The sequence below is a fragment of the Haemaphysalis longicornis genome, unplaced genomic scaffold (assembly GCF_048455015.1).
Source record: "Haemaphysalis longicornis isolate Haplotype H1 unplaced genomic scaffold, Haemaphysalis longicornis Haplotype H1 scaffold_1, whole genome shotgun sequence".
Classification (NCBI taxonomy): domain Eukaryota; kingdom Metazoa; phylum Arthropoda; class Arachnida; order Ixodida; family Ixodidae; genus Haemaphysalis; species Haemaphysalis longicornis.
In genome coordinates this window covers 349,923,622-349,944,457 of record NW_027526203.1, presented here as the reverse complement: position 1 = coordinate 349,944,457, position 20,836 = coordinate 349,923,622, and the positions used below count along the sequence as shown (strand labels likewise).

At 47.0% G+C, this 20,836-nt stretch overlaps 1 protein-coding gene across 3 annotated transcripts in view; it reads left to right on the top strand.

Moving 5' to 3' along the window:
* Ush (Zinc finger protein ush) overlaps positions 1–20,836 on the top strand; it is a 434,049-nt gene that overhangs the window by 387,798 nt on the left and 25,415 nt on the right. The window contains exon 1 of one of the 3 annotated variants that reach the window (XM_077685834.1): positions 20,171–20,360. The exons of 1 other annotated variant lie outside the window; for it this stretch is intronic. In XM_077685834.1, the coding sequence (XP_077541960.1) occupies positions 20,276–20,360 (85 nt within the window). In that variant the 5' untranslated portion in view covers positions 20,171–20,275. Of the gene's footprint in view, positions 1–20,170; positions 20,361–20,446; positions 20,554–20,836 lie in introns of those variants that run through there. One more of the 3 variants, XM_077685836.1, reaches the window with a different exon arrangement.

Sequence of the window (20,836 nt, the reverse complement as noted above, 5' to 3'; positions counted from 1 at the left end):
AGCATTCATCCTGGGCTACTTTCCGGGGAAAGAGGAGGATATTAAATCGCACGGCTACCACCTGTTACGAACAGAATTTGATCTGAAGCTGCCGCTAATAGCAGCGCTAAAATAAAAAAGTGGTATAACACGTACAGGTACAGCTTTTCACCCCACGCCAAAGATTTTTGGCCACAAAAATCTAAGAAAAAGCTTAACGTTCAACTGTGATGACCGAATTGTTTTATGGCAGTAAGAAAGTTGCTTTCGTCAGCTTTGTGTGGAATAAAGCATTTTAGCCCACCTGAAGACGTAAGCTTTTCTTTTGAATTTTTGGTGGCCTATTATCGTTTGACATGGCGGACAAGCTTTTGACAAAGACTGCGCGTTGACAAAGACTTTGGTGAGATGACTCATGCCATCACCCCAGTACAAAAAAGAAATGGTCGCGTTGTCTTGTTGGGTGTATTGCTGGACCGCCTTTTTCGAAGTGCTTGCGATTTAGCTGGCCTACAATGCAAGGTGAGAATTGTAGCTTAGTGTTGGTCAGTGGGCTGCCAGACTCAGCCTGACCGCGAATTCCCGGCCGTCAGTTGACTACCTGCTGTGCATCTGCGCATGCAACGGTGTACACGTGTACAGAAAGATGTACCGAGTATCGCTTCCGAAAGAGGTTGGTTTGTAGGAGATGTGGGAACAAAAACAAAAAAAAAAAACCCTTGTACTGGTTGGATGAGACGGTCGGTGAAACGTGCGCCATCTGCGAGTTGCATTTTGAAGCGAAGTGTATCGTTCGGGGCTACGTCACATCGTGCGAGGGAAAGAGGTACGAATTGCTTGTGACAGGCTAACGTCGTCTGAGGACGTCATTCCCACCCTGCTGCCAATTCACCGCAATATCTTTCCGAGGGCATGGCGAAGCCAAGGAAGCCGAGGTAGAGGGAGGCATCCGGTTGTTGCTGGACTCTTTTTATATATTACATGAGGGGAGAGGGATTGCGGTGGAGAGGTGATCTTCTTGGTGAATTTCCGTAGGTGATTGTGAGGGTCGGTTTGAGGTCTTGTGGTACAGTTGGCACCGTGGTGGTGGCCGTCAAGTTGAGTAGTCCAAAATCGTTATTTGCTGGGGTAGTAACGCTTTAAAGGGAGAACTTAACTATGAGGAGTGCATGACTGACTAGGAAATGAGTGTCGATACATGTGGTGGGATCGCTGCTTGGCGGAAAGAGAGTTCGATATCGAAAGAATTGAGTCAGGCGGGATGGTTCAGATTGGCAGATGTTGTCGTGTTGGGCGCAGGCAGTGGGAAATGTTAAACGTTTTGCGCTTGTGTCGCAGGGATTTCGAACGTATCGTCCGTCTCCTCTTCTGTTGCGGCGTCTCTCCGGTTGTCGTTCTATTTTGATGCTTTCATCATCATCGTCATCGTCATCATCAACAGCCTATCTTGGTCCACTGCAGGTCGAAGGCCTCCCCCATTGACATCCACCCGTTTCTGTCCTGTGCTTCCCGAGTCCATTCTTTGCTTCCGAATTTTCCCATTTCATCTCTCCATCGTGTTAATGGCCTTCCTCTTCTACCCGCCGTGGTGGCTCAGTGGCTAAGGCGTTGCGCTGCTGAGCACGAGGTCGCGGGTTCGATTCCCGGCCGCGGCGGCCGCTTTTCTGATGGAGGCGAAAAGCAAAAACGCCCGTGTGTACGAGATTTCTTAAAGATCCCCAGGTGGTCGAAATTAATCCGGAGCCCTCCAATACGGCGTGCCTCATCGCCTGCGTTGCGTCGGCGCGTTAAACCCTACAATCAATCAATCAATCCATCAATCCTCTTCTTCTAGTCCCCCCTCTCGGTGTCCATTCTGTTGTCCTTGTGGTCGACCTGTTGTCAGTTCGTCGTACCACATGGCCAACCCAAGTCCATTTCTTTTTCTTAACCTGGACTATGATATCATTTATCCGAGTTCGCTCCCTAATCCAAGTAGCTTGTTTTCTGTCCCTAAGCGCTACTTCTAACATTCTTCACTCCATGGCACGTTAGACGGACCGAAGTTTGCTTTCTAATTATTTACAAGGCGCCAAGTTTCTGCCCCGTATGTCATCACCAGCAGGACGCATTGGTTGAATAACTTTCTTTTTAGGGATAGAGGTATCTTACTTTTCATTATTTGTGAGTGCTTGCCGAATGCACCCCATCCCACTCCTATTCTCCGCCGGATTACTTTCTCGTGGTTTGGGTCAGCACCGACCATCTGGCCAAGGTAGTTATATTCTTGTACTTGTTCCAGTGTTTCGTCCCCTATGCTGAAAAAGGCGCGTTCAGCATGTTTATTTAGCATTACTTTAGTTCCATTCATATTTATCCTTAGCCCTACAACGAATCCTTCTTATTGTAGTTCCTCAATCATTTCTTGGAGTTGTTCTGCAGATTCACTGAGCAAGGCTATGTCGTCTGCAAGCCCTAAATGGCTCAAATATTTGCTGTTTATCCGTAAGCCTAAGTTTTCCTAGTCAACCCTCCTGAATACAGTCTTCAGAGATGCTGTGAACAATTTTGGTGAGATGGTATCTCCTTGTCGCACTCCCTTTCGGATCGGAAAGTTTATCGCTTTACTTGTGAAGGGTGATTTTGCCCGTGCATTCATATATGTTGTCTAGGAGTCTTAGGTAAGTCTCCTCTATTCCTTGGTCCTTTAAGGCGTCCATCAATGCGGTGGTGCTTACTGAATCGAATGCCTTTTCATAGTCTATAAATATCATGTAAAGTTGTTTATTATACTCTGCACATTTTTCTATTACTTGGTTGATGACATGGGTGGGATCCATCGTAGAGGATCCTTTTATAAACCTAGTCTTTCTTCTGGGTTCTTGGAAGTCTAGGCTGGTGGTTATGCGGCTAGCTTTTAAAGGTGAACATTTTATTTTTGGTTGACGACTTCTTTTGATGTTTTCCCTCTCCCTTTTCTGTTACTTAAAACGTACGTCACCCATTTTATACGTTATTAATTCATTTTTTTTTTCAAGGAAACCAATCGACCGATGTACAAGTCTTATGGGGGACTTGAGAAATCTTTGAAGACGGAAGAGCTTGTTAGGCGCACCCAGCTCTGTGGTAAGGGACGGCTGCTCTGTCCATCTGCGTCGGCTGACTTGGGAGCTGATTTCCTGAATCTTTGGCGTACCGAACTTCACAAATAGAGTGTTAGGGTTCTTGATGCGCTGGAGATAGCTGCGTTCAGGCTGCACATTGAAAATGAAAAGCCCTGTTCATACTGTAACTACGATTGTTTCGAGGCTTCACTTTGATTTGAAAAGGATGAACACAGCGTCTTCGGGAATAGATAACGCGCTAGTAATGTAAATCTGAGCTGCTGGTCGAAACTTCGCCGGTCTGTTCAAGTGAAGAGTCTAAATAAAGTGTAAATATCTGCAGAGTTAAGCGGTGCTTACTTCGACCATTCAAGTCAGACCTGAGGGTCTACAGTATGTAAACAAGCCACGGTTTTAGGCATGTCAGCTGGTACGGACTGCACGCATGAAATGATTATACACAGTAAGGTTGACGCTGGCGCTGTAAAGTTGGATAGGTGGATTCAAAGTTCTCAAAAATGCAAAATCTGTGGCAAGAATTGGAACGAACACGGATGTCCGCATGCACACATTCTTTTCTGGTCTAATTTACGCTTTCAGTATAAAATATTTGAGGCTACAATTCAAAAAGCGCCTGCACAGTTGGCTTGTGCCTGTCTTTCGCGCCACTTTGTGCTTCATATTCTTCCGTGAAATCCGAAAGTATTGTCTTTTATGCGCACTTGACGAAATCTGAGTGCCACTTAGCGTCTTAAATGCGACTTACAATTTCGAAGCACCCCGCGCTATTGATCTCTTTCATTGCAGACTCCAGCAGCGCCAGCACGCGGCACGCGCCGAGATCAGTAAGCACACTACCCACTGCCCTAGTTCCCTGTACCCCCGCCGACAGTGGACCTCCAGGTTTCCCATGGGAAGTGCTATGTGAACACGTTAACAGAATTGAACACTACGCCGACCCGATGGACTGAAGACCATCAGGAACTGGACCTAGGTCATTGGGAATGAATGAAACACAGTTTAATAAAACGAGAGGCCATGAGGCCTTGCGGGGGAGTAAGGATGAAAGGGAAAGGGGAAGGTCACAATTCACACAATGGACACAGTTCCAGTCCTGGGGTCACACAGTTTAGTCAGTCAGTGGCACAAAAAATGCTCAGTTCCAACTGTAGACATTGAGCGTGGATAGTTAGTTAGTCAGGGAAAGTCGGTCATACCGCTACACCAATTTGTAAAGACCGTTTTCTAGGTCGTAATTAGGGATTGCTTCTAGAGCAGCGGGATGGTCACGGACACGACTAATCAGCTCCAGTTTAGTCGCGGGTGCTGGACCTAGAGTTAAAAGGTAATGGCAGGCGAATACAGATCTGGTAGTCATCACGACTACAGTTGGGGAATCGGCGCAATGTGGATCCTGCTGGGGCTTTCCGCTTATAGGTAATTTGTAGGGGGTTCATGGCCGCGAGGTATTAACGCTTGGTGTAGTTGCGTTACATCACCTTTTCAAGCGGCCAAGGCACGCGTCGCGGAGGCATATGACCCCTCAAGGGTCTAGGTACCGTCAGTCGTGCGTTCGGCCCAGTAGAAGCATGAACCGCGGCATCGGAAGGCTCGTTTGCATGGCCAAAAGTTACAGCGCGCAGGGAAAGGTCGGTTGCGTTCAGTCACGCTTTGCTGTCCCACTGCGCCCGCTGATGAAGCGGCCTTCCTACGCTTCGTCTCCAGTCGCGCCAACGGCACGCGTGTAGAACGTCGCCAACGCTCTGTCTTGCATAGGGCTCCGCAGGGACGGTAGAACGTCGCCAATTCGGCTATCGCCGTAAACACTGCGTCATCATTCCCAAAGGAATAGAGTGCTTTAGGAGGTCGTTGTAGCAGTTCGCGTGTCGGCCAGGATGAACGTCAAAGGGCGCAACTGAAACAATCTGATTTCAAATTGGTGAACTGGTGAATGCATAATACGTTAATTATTAGTGCACTAGTGTTGTGGACCAAGGAAGCGACCGTGGTTAGTCCATCTTATTTTGCACTTCGAGCGAAGTGGACAAATTTTGATAAGGAACATGTGGGCGTAGCGATGTGTATACCCTGTCGTGGCTGATGTTCCCATCACCACCCGCAGTCTTCGTCCGGGTGCCTGAGCGCTCGCGCGTCTGGTTAAGCCATCCGGCCGAATTTACGTCTAATGCCCATTCAGCCTGCCATCATCATGCCTGCTGGGACAAATCAATTTGCAGTAGCAGTTCCTGCGTACACCTTCTCTGGACCGCGGACAAATAAGAGAAAGCGCGATGCGCATTGCCATCGAAGACGAGCTTGCTCACCGCTCGAATCGACCCATCATCTCTCCGGCGGCGCTGTTCTGGCAGCTCCGATAAGGCGCCGAAGCGCTCGCGCGGGGCGCCGAAACGGAAGGGAAACCCGCCCACTACACGCAGGAAGAGAAACGGCCCGGGCGAGATACGGCGCTCGCAGTGTACACAGCGGTCGCCACCGGTGGCTACTGATTGCCGCGTGGGAACGGAGCCGATAAGTGCCCCCCGTAAGCAGAGCGCATTAGTCAGATTAGGCGCGATGCTTTATGCAAATCCACCGTCGCTCTTCTTGGCGCGCGCAGAGCAGGCGCTGGCCCAGAGTTAATGGACAAGCGTCGTCTTTGGAGCGCGCCTGCGATCTCGAGTCAATAGAAAATGGGGGAGACAACGCGCTCCTCCAAGACCACTGCGGCGCCGTAGCCCACGAGGTGGAGCAGGCCGCCCTTTCTTCTTTTTATACAAATACTGCCACGCGTGGCCCAAGGGCCAGGGAGTTCTATCTCGGATCTCACTAACACGAAAAGGGTTGCAACCTGAGTTGGCGCATGGGTGACGCCAGTTCCGTTTGTGCATAATTTTGATTGCACAAAACGCACCGCAGCCTTAACAAGACACCCCGTAAGTCCACGACTGGACGATTGTTTCATTCGGAGCGCGTATGTGCCCGGCCAGCGAGTGCACTTTGCTCTTGTCCGCCTGGCTCAGACGACCAGCAGGCCACGCCGAAGAATATACCGATGGGCCACGCTACAGAGATTGTGCTCGGCGATCATTCGGTTTCCTTGTGCGCCTTATCGCAGTGCGGAGTGTGTGGGGAGTGGATCAGTCGGGCACCCGGTGGATTCTTTCTCTCCGACTACGCCGAGACGCGCACAGGGCAAAGCGAATAATGACTTCTATCAGTGTTTACTTTCTTGCGCCTAAACGACGATTTGCATAGGCAACCCAGGGCTTTCAGTTTGTTTTGCCATATAATGAGCGGGATGTATTCCGCGATTGTAAGGAGCATACTCGCGTCTCCAGTATTGACAGCGTCTGGCCAGGAGATTTGAAAAATCTGAGTCGAATGATTTCGTCCCACTGAAGATGGGGACTATACAAGCTGACGCAATAGCACGCTAATGATAAGAGTTATAAAGAAAATATAAAAAAAAACTTTATGAGCCCTCTTCTTATTCTAATTTTTCTAATTCTATCTTATTCTAAAATAGGAAAATTTTGAGACAAAGAATATACTTGGGCAGCGCAGCACAGCAGCAGCTGAAGGTCAATGAGAGAGGCCTTCGTCCTGCAGTGGACCTAAATTTGCTGTTATTGTTGTTGAAGACGACGACGATGATGAATACGTCCACAAATTTTGTCTTTAAAACGATTTTGAAGAAATTAGAGAAACCGCTCACCCTGGCACCGATGGTGTGTTTCGGAAAACAAAATCGGGACGGGCCATCGTATGAAAGACAGGCACCCCCCCTCTACCCCCCCCCTCCCGTAACAGAATCGACTGCACGTCATCACGGACGTGTCACCAATCTAGCGATGACGCATAAAAACTCTCTACCACTGTCAAAAACATGGATCCAAACCTACAGAAGGACAGACGATACGGCAAGATCATGTTCATTTTAGGAAAGTTCCACTACCATGAGAACACAGTATACACCGACTCCGGGATTTACGAAAGTAGGAGGCAGCAATTGTCGTAGTTTACTACTCTGGCGATCTTTGTGACTGCATGACCCTTCTATATAAACGAACAAAGATGCGGAAGTTGGAGCTATCCACTTGGCAATCCGACTAGCGGAAGTATGGTATAGAAAGAAGCTGAAACACCATTAAACTGCTGGCTACAAGGATAATACCTAAACGCTTCGGTAAAATACTCCCATCCACTATGAAGAAAATTAGCAACGGCACCTGGACACTCTGATGCAAGGTTCTGGACGAGAATGAGGCACCGACCAAGAAGCACGCGAACTCACATGTCCTGCACCTTGCAGCCACGACTACCGCACTTTCCTCCCCGAAAAACGTTAAGAACGTCTCGTAATCCTACGCATAGGAACACGGTCTTCCCTCGTGCTACAAAGGAGTCTCAATTCCGAAGAAGCGCAAACTCTGTGGAGGATAAAATAACACAAGCACCTATAAATAAATGTGGGCGAAGATGTTCGGTGGGATCATGATACATTAACTTAAAACTCTGCCAAATTCGGGGAACATCCACCCTCTATCCCGCAACCTAGCCATGTACAATGGTGTGATCAGGGGAGAACAACTCCATTACATATTCCACTTCCATCGAAACATGGGAGACAGCTTTGACCAGCTCATTACCTCTAGATCAGCGCGAGCTGGTTGGGAGGGCAAGGGAAGGAGCAGCTGCATCTGGGGCTCGAGACTTCAAGTTCCACCTTCGAGCTCTCTAACATCTCTTTACCCCCTTTGCGTAAACCAAAACTATTGCTTCCTCAACAAAGTTTTCACCCTCTCTCTATCTTGGCAAAAAGCAAAAATGTTCAGTCCGGCATATACAGTGTGTTGCGACGGTAATTGGAACACTTTAAAAAAATTTCCTGAGCGAACCGCCGCTCTGTTCGCGCTCAAACTTCACACGAAGGTCGCATTTTGTGGTCTATTTTGTTTGACGCCGGGAACAACGACGGTACTTTCTTGTGTATTCTGAAAATAAATAAAAACGATTTTCGCCTATGGGAAAATGGCGGCGATTTGGACGTGCGAGCCCGAAAACCTATGCTGCATGCCTGATAGCCTGACGCATGCGCTCGGCGTCTTTGAGGAGAACTGTTGGGTCCAACGAGAGGCAAACACCTTCGCTGTAAAAAGCTTTCGAGCTGCTGGCTAAATCATCGCTTTCCACTGCTGAGCGCGAAGTTCGTCGGAGCTTTGGTTGAAAATGAACGCACAAACGTCTCGCCTTCAGTGAGCCGATTGCTGTGGGGAACAACCACAGCAAGCTTGAAGACGAACGAACGGTTCTATGGCCGTTGAGCTGTCCACATGGCAGTAGTATACAATAAATTCCCGGTAAAATCTCGACATTCTGCACCCTTCTTCTTTTTTTTGTTTTTTCTAAAGGGAAGAGAAGGAGGAAAAAACTTTATTTATCCTACCCGTTGTGATCATGGTCACTCCGGACCAGTGAGGGATGTCCTCAGTCTAGGACTCCCGGGCTGCAGCCGGCCTTCCGTGCCCTGTTCACCAGCCGAAGCTGGAAGCAGGGGTCAGAGCTGGTCAACGTCGCCGCCCACTGTGAAGGGATAGGGTTGGGATTGGGAGGGAGATCTGGGGTGTTTGGGCATGCTGACACTATGTGGTATAGTGTTCCTGATGTGGGGCAGAAGATGCACTGAGGGGAGTATTGGGTGGGGAATATTTTGTGCCAGAGCGTGTTGTGGGAGGTGTTTGTTTGGAGCTGGCGAAGTATGACTCCATCCTATTTGGTGAGTTGCTTGTGAAAAAATTCAAGGCCACTCCTCCCTGCGAATGTGTTTGACCAGCGGAGCTGTGCAGTCATTGCCACTTAGTAACGGCGGTCACAATGGCTTTGTTGTCGCCATATATGATCCACATGCGCACAACTGCAGACGTATTCTTGGATCGAGTCGATGCACGTGAGCCGCTGGGTCGTCGGATAATCGGTGTCGCATCGCAAGCCACATGCCTGCAACATGTGCACGAAACGCGTAAACTATTTCCTGCTCGGTTCCGATGCATCCACATTGAACTCACCGACGAATCGACGATGACCACAGTGGTACAGTGTGTCATGCATTGCAAGTACCTCACGATTCGAGGGCACCTATAAGAACCTTTTTTTAAGTGTTCAGAATGCGAAAGCGTTGATGTCCAATTGAACGCCTGACACGCTTTGCTCCTGCCCGACGCTCTCGAAGGGCGTCGTCCTCTTCCCGCTTGACACGATGTGCTTCGAGATCTACTTCAAGCCTTACGCTTTCGAACGGCTTCTATCCGACTCCTACGCGTTGCGCCGCTACTCGTTCTCTTTCGCTACTGATGAGTTAGAGCGCATGAGCTATGGAACACCTCCCGCTATGGAACACCTCGCGCTTTAAAGACACGTGGAACCTCGGTAGTTTTAAGGTGAGCACATGCATGGACAACTGCGCTGTAAAAAAGGCAGGAGAACGAAAAACTTGGCAAGTTGGTATGGATTTATCTTACTGCAAACAGCTCTAAACCGATGAAATATAGAGATGGAGAAGGCGTATATACCACGACTTGCGGGTGTATACAACGTTTTGAGCGCACGAGAGTGTACAGGCTCAAAAACCAGCGCGTGCGTGAGATCGCCAAAACGTTTTTCTTCAAGAGATCGCTCACCCCTTGTGTTAGCCTAGCGTCGGTTGCGTTCTGAGAGGGCGAACTTGCGTCTTGATCATATTTGAGGCGTGTTCAATATATACAATGTGTCATTGAACAATGTGCGTTTTATACATGCGCGATACAGTTATTCTATGTATAAATTACCTGTTATTCCTCTCAATAAATTCAGTTGTTAGCCAGCGCCTGTCCTGTGCCCCTCATCTGTGTGTTTCGTCGGTTTAGCTGTTTGTAGTAAGATGAAAAAAAGGCAGGTAGTCATATAAGAAGTTCGTAACTACATTCCGCAGCAAAATCATCACACCTACGAAACGACATGACAATAACAGACCACCCACACGTTCTTTACGTAAATGTAACATTATCAGGGAGTATTTGAAATGCTGGTCAACGACATGCCGCTGTGATTTTTCCATTGCCGGTGCCGCTGCTGCCTCGGGGATCTGCTCGACGCCCTCCTCTTCGCACGCTTTTCGTCTGTCTCTCCGTGTTGCTCACATCTATTGCTCACGCAGTAATAAACTTTTTACCCACCTACCCCGCGAACACAGACGCTCCCAAACAGCTGACGCCTGGCGCACGTGTGGCAGTTTTCGGGGAGGAACCAGCGTTTGAGCGCCTATACCCCCACTCTTTATGCTTTAGATGAGACAGACGCGGTAATATTTTGTTCTCGATGCCCATACAACAATAGTGTCATCAATTCATGCCACCAACAAAGCAAATTCGGCGAATAGCAGCAACGGGCAAACTATTGGATGAAAAAAAATGGCCGCGTATCTGCTCTATTCGTTACAAATGTCGACGAAAGACGATAGTCTTTCGTCGACATTTGTCAAGTAAATGCCTCCCTTCGCTTTCCCGCTCACCTCTCATGCTGTTCCTCTCCCGTCGCGCTCCTCCCAAGGTAAACACGCTGAAGGTTTGCTCTAGTCAATTTAAATTTACCGCGTTCTACTGCTCCAGGCCGGGTGCCTCGATGCCAGCGCTGCCGTACGGCGGAGATGCGTGTGAATCGAGGCGCCCTACTTCGAATGGCGGTGAGCGCGAACACAGGCGGCGCTGCGAAGCGCGCCTCCGTGTCGTCAGCTTAGGGATTCTCGCATTTGTCGTCTGCTTCACTCAGGATCGCTCTCCCTGCTGTTTCTTTGCGCTCGGTCAACGTCTGATATGCTTGTCCGCACCAGAATTGGCGTGTGGGTAACTTTTTATCATAATAATAGGCCTAAAATCGCATACACTAACTCATGGTGTCAATTAAAGTATAGTTTTGGATACCGCTACGGGAGAAACATTGCCGGCGCCACCCCATTCCTTGCGAAGCCGGTCCTGTGCGGAGCGCGAAGAGTCGGAGCTAGGCGTCAGCTTCTCATGTAAGCATTCGAACAAAAGGAACAGTCAGCTGCTAATAACCGACAACAGCGAAAATGGAAGACCAAAACAAATTCTAGGCCTTCAGGGCTGTCGGCTTTGGCAGAAGGCATCACGACTCCCGGTAATCATATGTAAGGTAAAACAGTTTTTGCAACCTTGCCGAACGCTCGAACGTGTTTTGTCACATCACTTTACGTTGCCAAGGCATGAAAACTTGCCGACATGCACTATAGACTGCAAAAACTGTAGGTTGAGTTCCAAATAACTCCGTGTGTATATACGCGCGTGCTGATTCTATACCAGGCATCTAACCAGTATGGAGGTTTATTGAGCAAAACGAGTCACATCTTCGTTAAATTTATAGTAACACATATATGTTTGTTAAGACCTGGAGGGATATTTCGGAACATTTTGCACAGCCATATTTTCCCGATATTCGGATATGCGTTATAGGAAAACTGCACTCAAGAGGAGGAGGAGGAGTAAGGGGAGGAGGGGAAAACTTTAACAATTAAATCGATCTGGTTAGTGGGACGGGTCCTCAGTCCAGGACAAGAGAGTAACAGTAATTTTCTTCAAATCATAGAACGCCATCCCGAGTAGAATAGTATTTGTTCTTCGCGCCTGGAATGGTTGAAAAGCAATAAAGAGCTACTTGGAATTCTTCTTCGGTTTCGATTCTTGTAATATATGCAGGTATACTATTTATTACGTTAGTTAGCGAGTATATCATGCCTTCAACACTGTAATCATGTCACCATTGTTCGAGTTGAGAGTCAGTTCGTTATGATAACGATATAATTACGATAGAAATTCGGAGCACAAAAGCCGCCTTCGAGTACTGTGGACCACGTCGTTTAGGGCGCGATCGCGGGGGCGTAGCACAAACCTTCTCATTGTATTTTCATGTGAATAAACAAAGCACGTTGCGGATATGCACCTTCTTGCACGCAGCCGTAATGAAAGCCAATTTGTGAAGAAGGGAATGTATGACATATATACAACATTAAGGAAGTATCCACACGACCTTTGTGAGCCTCCCAAACATCCCGAAACCTCCTAATAAGAAGTTGGTGACGGCGCAGAAAAATGAATGCGTTGGGCAGAAAAAAAGCAAGAAACATTAATCTGATACAAGACAACAACGAAAGAAACAGAAGAAAGCCGCTTTATTTCCTGCTGTGCGATGCGCGTGTAGAGGCCGCTGCTTGGTACGTAGCATTAGACTGTTGAGTCTTCATAAGAGCATCTCAAAAATACTGCAGGGAAGCCTACGCATTTTGAATACTTATCGAGAAGCTCTGATCGCTGATCCTCGCGAATAAGCAAGAAAGGACGAGTTACACACGATCTTCTGACCGATACTCTGAAGAAAGATGTTCTCTATCTCTTCGTGTGTTGCAAACTTGTGGGGGATACAGCTTCAAATTATTAAGATGCATCAGAAGCTGGCAAAGTAACTTAGTCGCTAGAAATACGCTTTTTAACGCACTACAGCAACGAAGCGGGTGATTTCTAGCCCAGGCACTGCTGCCCCTCACAAGCGGAGTGTAGCAGACGACAGCGGCGCTAGTCCCTGAGCCGACGTCAGAGCCAGGGGGCGCAACTCAAACATCTCACCGCCAATACAACAACGTTGCCCTTCTCCACGTGCGTTCCAAGCGGAACGTGGCACCTATCTAACCTTTCATAACTGTTGCCGCTTGATTTCTTAAAATGCCGCCAGAAGCTATAGTGGCGCGGGATACAGCAGTCGACGGAGTGAATTTTTTTTTCTGTAGTGGATTTCATTTGCTATCGCAAAAATAAAGCATCCATGAATTTTCGATAAAGGAACACCCCGAATATCACTTATGTATTGATTTTTTGCCTCACATTTGCGTAACGCTTTGTTGTTGTTCGACAATGTTGACAAGTATGAACATTGCCACCGGACTTAGACGTTTAGATTTGGCTGTGGGTATATAAACCTATTGTGCAGCTTCTGTTTTACTTTGGCGGGGTGGATGTATCGAGTTACAGACAGACAGACAGGCAGACAGACATACCAAAATTTTCGCGTTTAAGTAGCCCGAGAAATAACTTGAGAGAGAGAGAAAACGTTTATTGTGAGAGCATTTACGGTGTTCTTGTAGGAGTGGCTCCCTCTTCACAGGAATCCATGAGCTGTCTTAGCAGCGGCTGCCCTCTCGATGAGCAGGAGCTGGTCCGAGAGGCAGTGGCATGAGGCAATGCTAAATGTCATGCTTAGATTCCGCGATTCCGCAGCGCAGACAGAAGTATTGGGTCCAAACGTATTCTCGACATCATCATTCGCCGAAATTTCATTGTTGGCTGCATGAATCGGTCTGCCGAGTGGATTGCGGTGAAGCTGAACCACAGAACTGTCTCCGAAGCACACCAATATATTCAGGAGAATACAAGCGCCCCTGTAGCTCCATTGTTAGAGTATGGAACGCATAATTAGCATTCTGACTGTTGGTCTCTCTCTCTCTCTCTCTCTCTCTCTCTCTCTCTCTCTCTCTCTCTCTCTCTCTCTCTCTCTCTCTCTCTCTCTCTCTCTCTCTCTCTCTCTGTTCTCTGTACATATAACCGCCATCGTCAATCTGATAGGCCAGAAATAACCATTATTACTTCCATACAGTAACGGATGTGAGGCGATTAACTGAGTGCATTAGCTCTAAATAATTATTGCAATATGAAAATGTTCATGGGAGGAAATATAATTTAAGCGAGCAAAAATTACACAGACACTCCTTATGATGAATGCGAAAGCGTCATTGTCCAATTGCCGAACATATATGCCGGTACTGTGGGCCCCGCCATTGTGCCCCGGATCTCTGGTGACTGCTGCGCCTCCGAATGAGGCGGCGGCGGAAATGTGAAGCTTAGTGCGTTGCATGCTGAAATCACCTTCCCTCCCTGTTCTGTGACCTTCCCTCTCACGATTATCGTCATTCCTTCCTCATTGCGTTTTTTCTTCTCTCCGTTACGATGGCTGAGAGCCCGTAAGGACCACCTGAGGAGGCCCTGTGAACGTTGCAGGAGATTAAAAGAATGAATTTTGCTCCTCAGGACCTTGATTAAGTGCGTACAATTTACAATGTGTACACTCGAATGTAATTAGGCCACGCGCACTCTACTACACGCACCCACTGCACAACAGGGCCCCTGAAGTGAGTCGTCCCAGAGAACTAGAAACGCCGTAGCTCCTGTAGAAGGACGGCTTGAATCTTGAACGAGCAAGGTGAGAAAGTGGATGAAAGCACGTCTTTTGGACGTTCAAAGCGTCTACTTTAAGTTTGTTAGCTAAGTTAACTGAAGCAGCCTGCCTGGGAATACTACAAAAACCGGGAACGTTCCAAATGGTCTCCTGGGCCAGATTTTGGGCGGGCATTCTCTTCGAGCCATCGCGCCGAGGCAGAGTCCCCTCGTCATCTCGTGCTATCCGACTGGGCAGACATGTCCGAGCTATCCGACGACAGATTGATCCCACGAGCCCTCATCGATGGACCCTCAACCTGTGACGCGGCACGCTAATACTTTTACCGTGCACCACCACCGTAAAACTTCCAACTGTCGTAGTTCTATTCTATTTTCTGTTCTATTTTATCCTGAAGGTCTTTGGGCGGAGCGTACGCCTCAAAACACACATTCCAAATTGCACGTAAAACACATGTCAAACACATATGTCAGGGCCATTTCTGTTAGCTTAACTTTCTACTACATGTCAGAAGGCAAGCGAAACACGTATGTTTCGCTTGCCTTCTAAACAAAATAAAAAAAAGCAAATTCGAAAGCTCCGAGCCCTACTGAATGTTCATTGATTGATTGATTGCAGGGTTTAACTCGCCGACGCAACGCAGGCGATGAGGCGCGCCGTAGTGGAGGGCTCCGGATTAATTTTGACCACCTGGGGATCTTTAACGTGCGCCGAAATCTCTTACACACGGGCGTTTTTGCTTTTCGCCTCCATCAGAAAAGCCGCCGCCGCGGCCGGGAATCGAACCCGCGGCCTCGTGCTCAGCAGCGCAACGCCTTAGCCACTGAGCCACCGCGGCGGGTTACTGAATGTTCAGGCGACATGATCATGTGGGTACTTTAAATACCACACTTGAATCCTGTTCGTATAGTTGTAAGCCACAAAACGCCTCTGCTCCTCACTGATTGTGTAGAAGAGGGTTTCGCTAAGAAATAGGAGTGTTTTATTTTACTTGCATCTCATTTTTACAAAAACATCTTTTGAGTGCTTACGTGCCTCGGACGATGTCGTCCTCAAATTTCCAGCAGCTCAAATATTCTCCATCTATCTGTGGCCGCGGTTTGTTCCCATCACCTCAGTTTCAGTTTCAATCCAGTGTATTTCAGTATTTCACAAGTATTTTCTGGTTGTGTTGCGGAGCTAAAAGATGCAGTCGAAGCTTGACGAGGTCCAGCCATCTAAGCCCCGTAAAAAGCCTGTAAAATCCCTGTTCTAAAGCCCAGTGGAGAGGCAGGAAATATTTTCAGGGAGGTGGTGTCTCCTTTCCCTGGGAACTTCTCGCTGTTCATATGAAGGATCAATGTGTCTGTGAGACACCTTCGTAATTCCTCTCCACTCTCTGGTCTCTCGATGCTTCCATTGCTACTACGGTTTCCACTGAATCCAATTCTTTGTTACGTTCCGCAGGTTTTTCGTTAACCCAGCCGATGGCAAGGATGTTCCATTGTTGGGTAACCTTTCATAAAGCTAACGTGCTCTCGGTAGGCGGAAATCCAGGGTGGTGCTTATGCGGCTAGCTCTAATTACTTCATTAAATAACTAATACTCCAGGAGAGAGCAGGATGACGCGTACGCAATTTTTAATAAGCTATTTGGCATCTGGCTCAGTGCCTGAGGCGTCGTGCTGCTGAGCGTGGGGTCTCAGGTTCAATCCGAGACGCAGTGGCTGTCTTTCTGGTGGAGGATCGAGAAAGACGAAAACGCCTGTGAGAGCCGAGATTTCGGGACAAGTTAATGCTTCCAAGGTGGTCTGAATAAATTCGTAGCCTTCCACTATTGCACGCCTCATAACCCACCCAAGCAACCACCAGATGTCCGTCGGCTGTCGAACGTACGTCCATTCCGGCTGTAGCGGACGTCCGCTGAACGACCGTTTCAGAGCTAGTGGACATAATGTCTATGTCCATAGGACACCCGTATTTAACAGTTCCGTACGTCCAATCGGAGGTCCGAAATCGAATGTATTTTGTATGTACAGTAGCATTTTACAAAATCACAAGTGCTTTATTATACCCCAGGCTTGGCACACTGAAAAATAAAGAAAAATAAAACGCCTACTTAGGTTAAATAACAATAAAATGTACAAAAAAAGGTGTTATGGTGTTCACATGGCATGTGACACAGGTTCATATACTACAGAATGTAATCATGTACAATAGTAAGCATATGTTCATACAATGGGACGGCACCAACGCACTACAGAATGGCCAAGTATACATGAATAGACATTGTATCGAACTCTGTAAACCTGCTTTACTCGAGTCGTTAGCGGTGCTCAATGCTTTTATACCCTTTCCCAAAGAGATAATCGTTAGATTCAGGAAGCTACTTCAAAAAGTAAAACAAATTCAACCTAATTTTGCTAATATGGAGATGAAACTTACAATACCGTAGTCAGGGTGTTAATGTACAAAACCTGTTTAAAAAATACGGAGTACCTTTTTTAAAGCGAAAGCTTTCTCAGTGAGGCCGATGGCGTCCTGTCAGGAAACTAATGCATTTCCCCATAGACCGGTTGGTCGACCGAAAAGCTCTGATAAGATCTCTGAACACACGGCGCGTGCGTGCAACCGGGTTCCCACTGTCTCAAAACGGTTACTTGAAAATCGCGAAAAAGCAGCGGTTCTAGATAAGACAATACACGCACCGATCATAAAAAAAGTAGTATAACTGTATACCTTTATCTCATAAACCACGCATCGGCACACATTTAGATCGTTCGTTGATGCGTTTACGTAGTGCGTGAAAAATCATCGCATATGGGTTCGTTCTTCATTTGCGATTTGGGCCTTTGAAGGTTTTGACGATCGATTGAACGTACTTTCAGTGAAGGTTTTGACGCAAATTTGATGTTGGAACGCTTTCGCGCTTCTCTCAGCTTTCTTTGGGAAGGAATGGTAAGATTTTGTTTTTGCTTTTATGTGTGTTTAATTTATGTCATCTTTGATGTTTCGTGGTGATATGGTACGTCCACGGGCGTATGCCGTTTGGACATACAGAAATGAATATCCTTTACACGTTCGTTGCTGGATGTCCCCTGTACGTCTGCAAATGTACATCTAAAAATGGACGTAAAGTGGCCGTCCAAACATGGCATTGAATGTTCGGCTGTCGTTTGGATGTACCACAGATGTACCACGAAGCTGCACCTGCAGGCGCAGCTTCGGCGCGCCAAAAAACCTCATTACGAATTTTGAATTTGACACCACCCGCATTAGGTTATAAGTTTTGCAGGCTGGGGTACTTTTAAGGTACTGGGGTATCCTGAGGACAGTTTTTCAAGCTCTCCTCGTACAATGTCTGCCATCATTGAATAGATGGACGCGTGTATTCCCTTATCTCGAACCCCTCGAACCCCTATTGTGACAACTGCGGTTCACCAGAAACCGTCGAGCACATTTTACTGGAGTGTCCTACATACTATCAAGCAAGAAACAACCTCGCACAGAAGATCGAGTGCCTCAACCACAGTTCCTTGACTTTAAAAGCACTTCTGGGACCATGGCCATCTCCCTCCTCTCAGCGTAAAGTGCTAACCGCATTATTTGAATATCTCAATGACATCGGCGTCGCTGAGCTGATATAGGACCAGACCATTCTTGCACTGTACAACCGCCCATAGACTTTTCACGTGTCGCACTGACGGACCCCAACGCACACGCTTCCTCCTTTTTTTTTCACTTCTTTTATTTTCTCCTATCTTCTCTCTCTTCCACCTTTCTTCCTATTGCAACTTTTTTTCCTCCTCCCGTACCCCACAGAGTAGCATGTCGGCGTCAACATGCCGGCAGACCTCTCTGCTTTCCTCTAATAAAGAGCTTTCTCTCTCTCTCTCTCTCCCCTTATCTGTTGTACAGTGTATTCTATCTGTATCTGTTGTCTGCTGCAATGTTCGCTCTCTCAACCCGCATTATATATATATATATATATATATATATATATATATATATATATATATATATATATATATATATATATATATATATATATATATATATATATATATATACCCATTGCGAATAGGTGGGCGTAAGGGTTAATGGGGAATACCTCAGTAACCTCAGATTTGCTGATGGCGTTGCCTTGCTAAGTAACTCGGGGGACGAATTGCAAAGCACGAATATCGCACTAAACAAGCAGAGTAGAATCGTGGGCCTGAAAATTAATATGCAGAAAACCAAAGTAATGCTTGATAACCTCGGGAGAGCACATGCGGTTTGAGATAGGTGGCGAGGCAGTGGAAGTGGTAAGCGAAAATATATACTTAGGCCATATAGGGACCCCGGATCCCAAACATGAGGCAGAGATAATTAGAAGGATAAGAATAGGGTGTAGTGCATTCGGCAGGCATTCTCAGGTAATGAATGGCAGCCTACCGTTGTCGCTGAAGAAGAAAGTGGATGACAACTGCATCTTACCGGTACTCACCTACGGGGCAGAAACTTGGAGGCTCACTAAGAGGGTTCAACTTAAATTGAGAACGACTCAGCGGGCATTGGAGCGGAAAATGATAGGTATAACATTAAGGGACAAGAAGAGAGCGGAGTGGGTCAGGGACCAAACGCGTGTTAAGAACATATTAGTAAAGATTAAGAAGAAGAAATGGACGTGAGCAGGGCATCTAATGTGAAGACAAGATAACCGTTGGTCATTAAGGATAGCAGAGTGGATCCCTAGAGAAGGCGAGCGTGGCAGGGGGCGGCAGAAAGTTAGACGGGCAGATGAGATCAAGAAGTTACAGGAACGGGTTAATTGGAGATTTATGGGAGAGGCCTTTGCCCTGCAGTGGGCGTAGATAGGTTGATGGTAAGCGCAAAACGAAAACAGGGAACAAACTCGGATGGAAGATACCATAGTTCCTATTTAGAAAAACAAATAGACTCGGGTAGCGCAGCTAGGACAGGAGCGGTTCGAGGTAGGTGGGAGCCGGAATCATGCACATTTTCTCAATACCCCCCCCCCCCCCCCGGAGGATTAAGACCCCCCCCCCCCCCCCCCCCCCACAAAAAAAAAAAAAAAAAATGATTCCACAACCACGAGCACCCCGCCCAGGGATTTTATACACACACCTCCAGCATCCCCCCCAGGAGGGTTTCGACACACCCCCAGAATTAAAAAATCTGGATAAACCCTGGGTGGGGTGAGACCTTCGTCCTGCAGTGGCAGTAGTCTAGCTGATATCGTTTGAATTATTCCGTAGCCCTCCACTGAGCCTCATGTCTCAGATGTAGCTTCGGCGCGTAAAACTACAATGTGAACGTTCTTTGCACACAAGCAGGCTATTTTTTGTTCGCACCCTGACTGTTTCCAAGCTAAATTACTATTTGTAATTAGAAAGTGGCATCCCTGAAACGCATTCATTGCAGTGTTTCCAAAACACGCGCAAGGCGCTTAAAAAATGAAGGATTGCGTGCCCCCAGGCGTGTAGTGCGTAACTAAGATCCAATGCCAAAGGCCAAACAGAAGAAGAAGAAGGAGAAGAAGAAGCCGCCAAAGCGTTCAAATATAGTGCCTAAAATATACTATATTCTAGGCAGTATAGTTCAAACCAAGCCTTCAAACCCAGCAATATTTTTTTTTTATTTTGTTAGGTCCTCAAATTGTTACCATCACTTTCCCCACAATTTTCTCACTTCGAATTTCCCCCAGTTTTAATTCTTAAGCTTCTTGAACAATGAGCCCACAATCCGACTTGGCCAATACCCAGAGTGGGTACGCGCCATGGTGTTATGGCTCCAACCAACCAAGTTTGGACATGTTCAGAAACGCGGTTGGCAACAGTGCTGATTCAAAAACTGAATATATAATAAAACTATAAATTCAACATATCGAAGAACTGAGTATAACGTAAAACGCTCTCAAGCCGTGGCTGTGTTAGCTGTGTTTTTATCGCCGATCAGATGGTGATAGCTGAAATTGTTGGAACTATTAGATTTTGGGAACCTTCTTGGGCGTTGACCTATGGCTTTTCAGAAAATATATCTGGTATGTTACGCTTCCTTCGGGAGTTCGTATCGAGCACAGTTGCTACCTCTACGCTTTTAATGCTGTTTTATTCATTATTTTGTTAGTGCGTGGCGCGCTTTGCAGAGGAGCCATAATAATGCGCGCTTCGTCTGCTGAACACAGTTTGCAGTTTTGTTCGGATGCGCATCATAATGCTTCGAGTGTGCTTCAAGTAATGAGTTTAATCACTTACAAATTAGTTACAGTGTTCGGAGAGAGATTTTGATCGTTTCATGTCATACTCCATGCAGTTGAATATAGAGACACGAGGAATTGTCTAATCATTTCTAGTGCACTCGACAAACGTCATGATGCAAGCCAAGGAGTTTATGTAATGCGCCTTTAGCAGCTTTTATCTTTCAGTTCAGAAAGTTTGAAACAGATGCATGCTCGCATATTTACCCTCGTGCATTAAAAGCACCACTATCTACGCTATCAGCCGGGAGATGTTGATA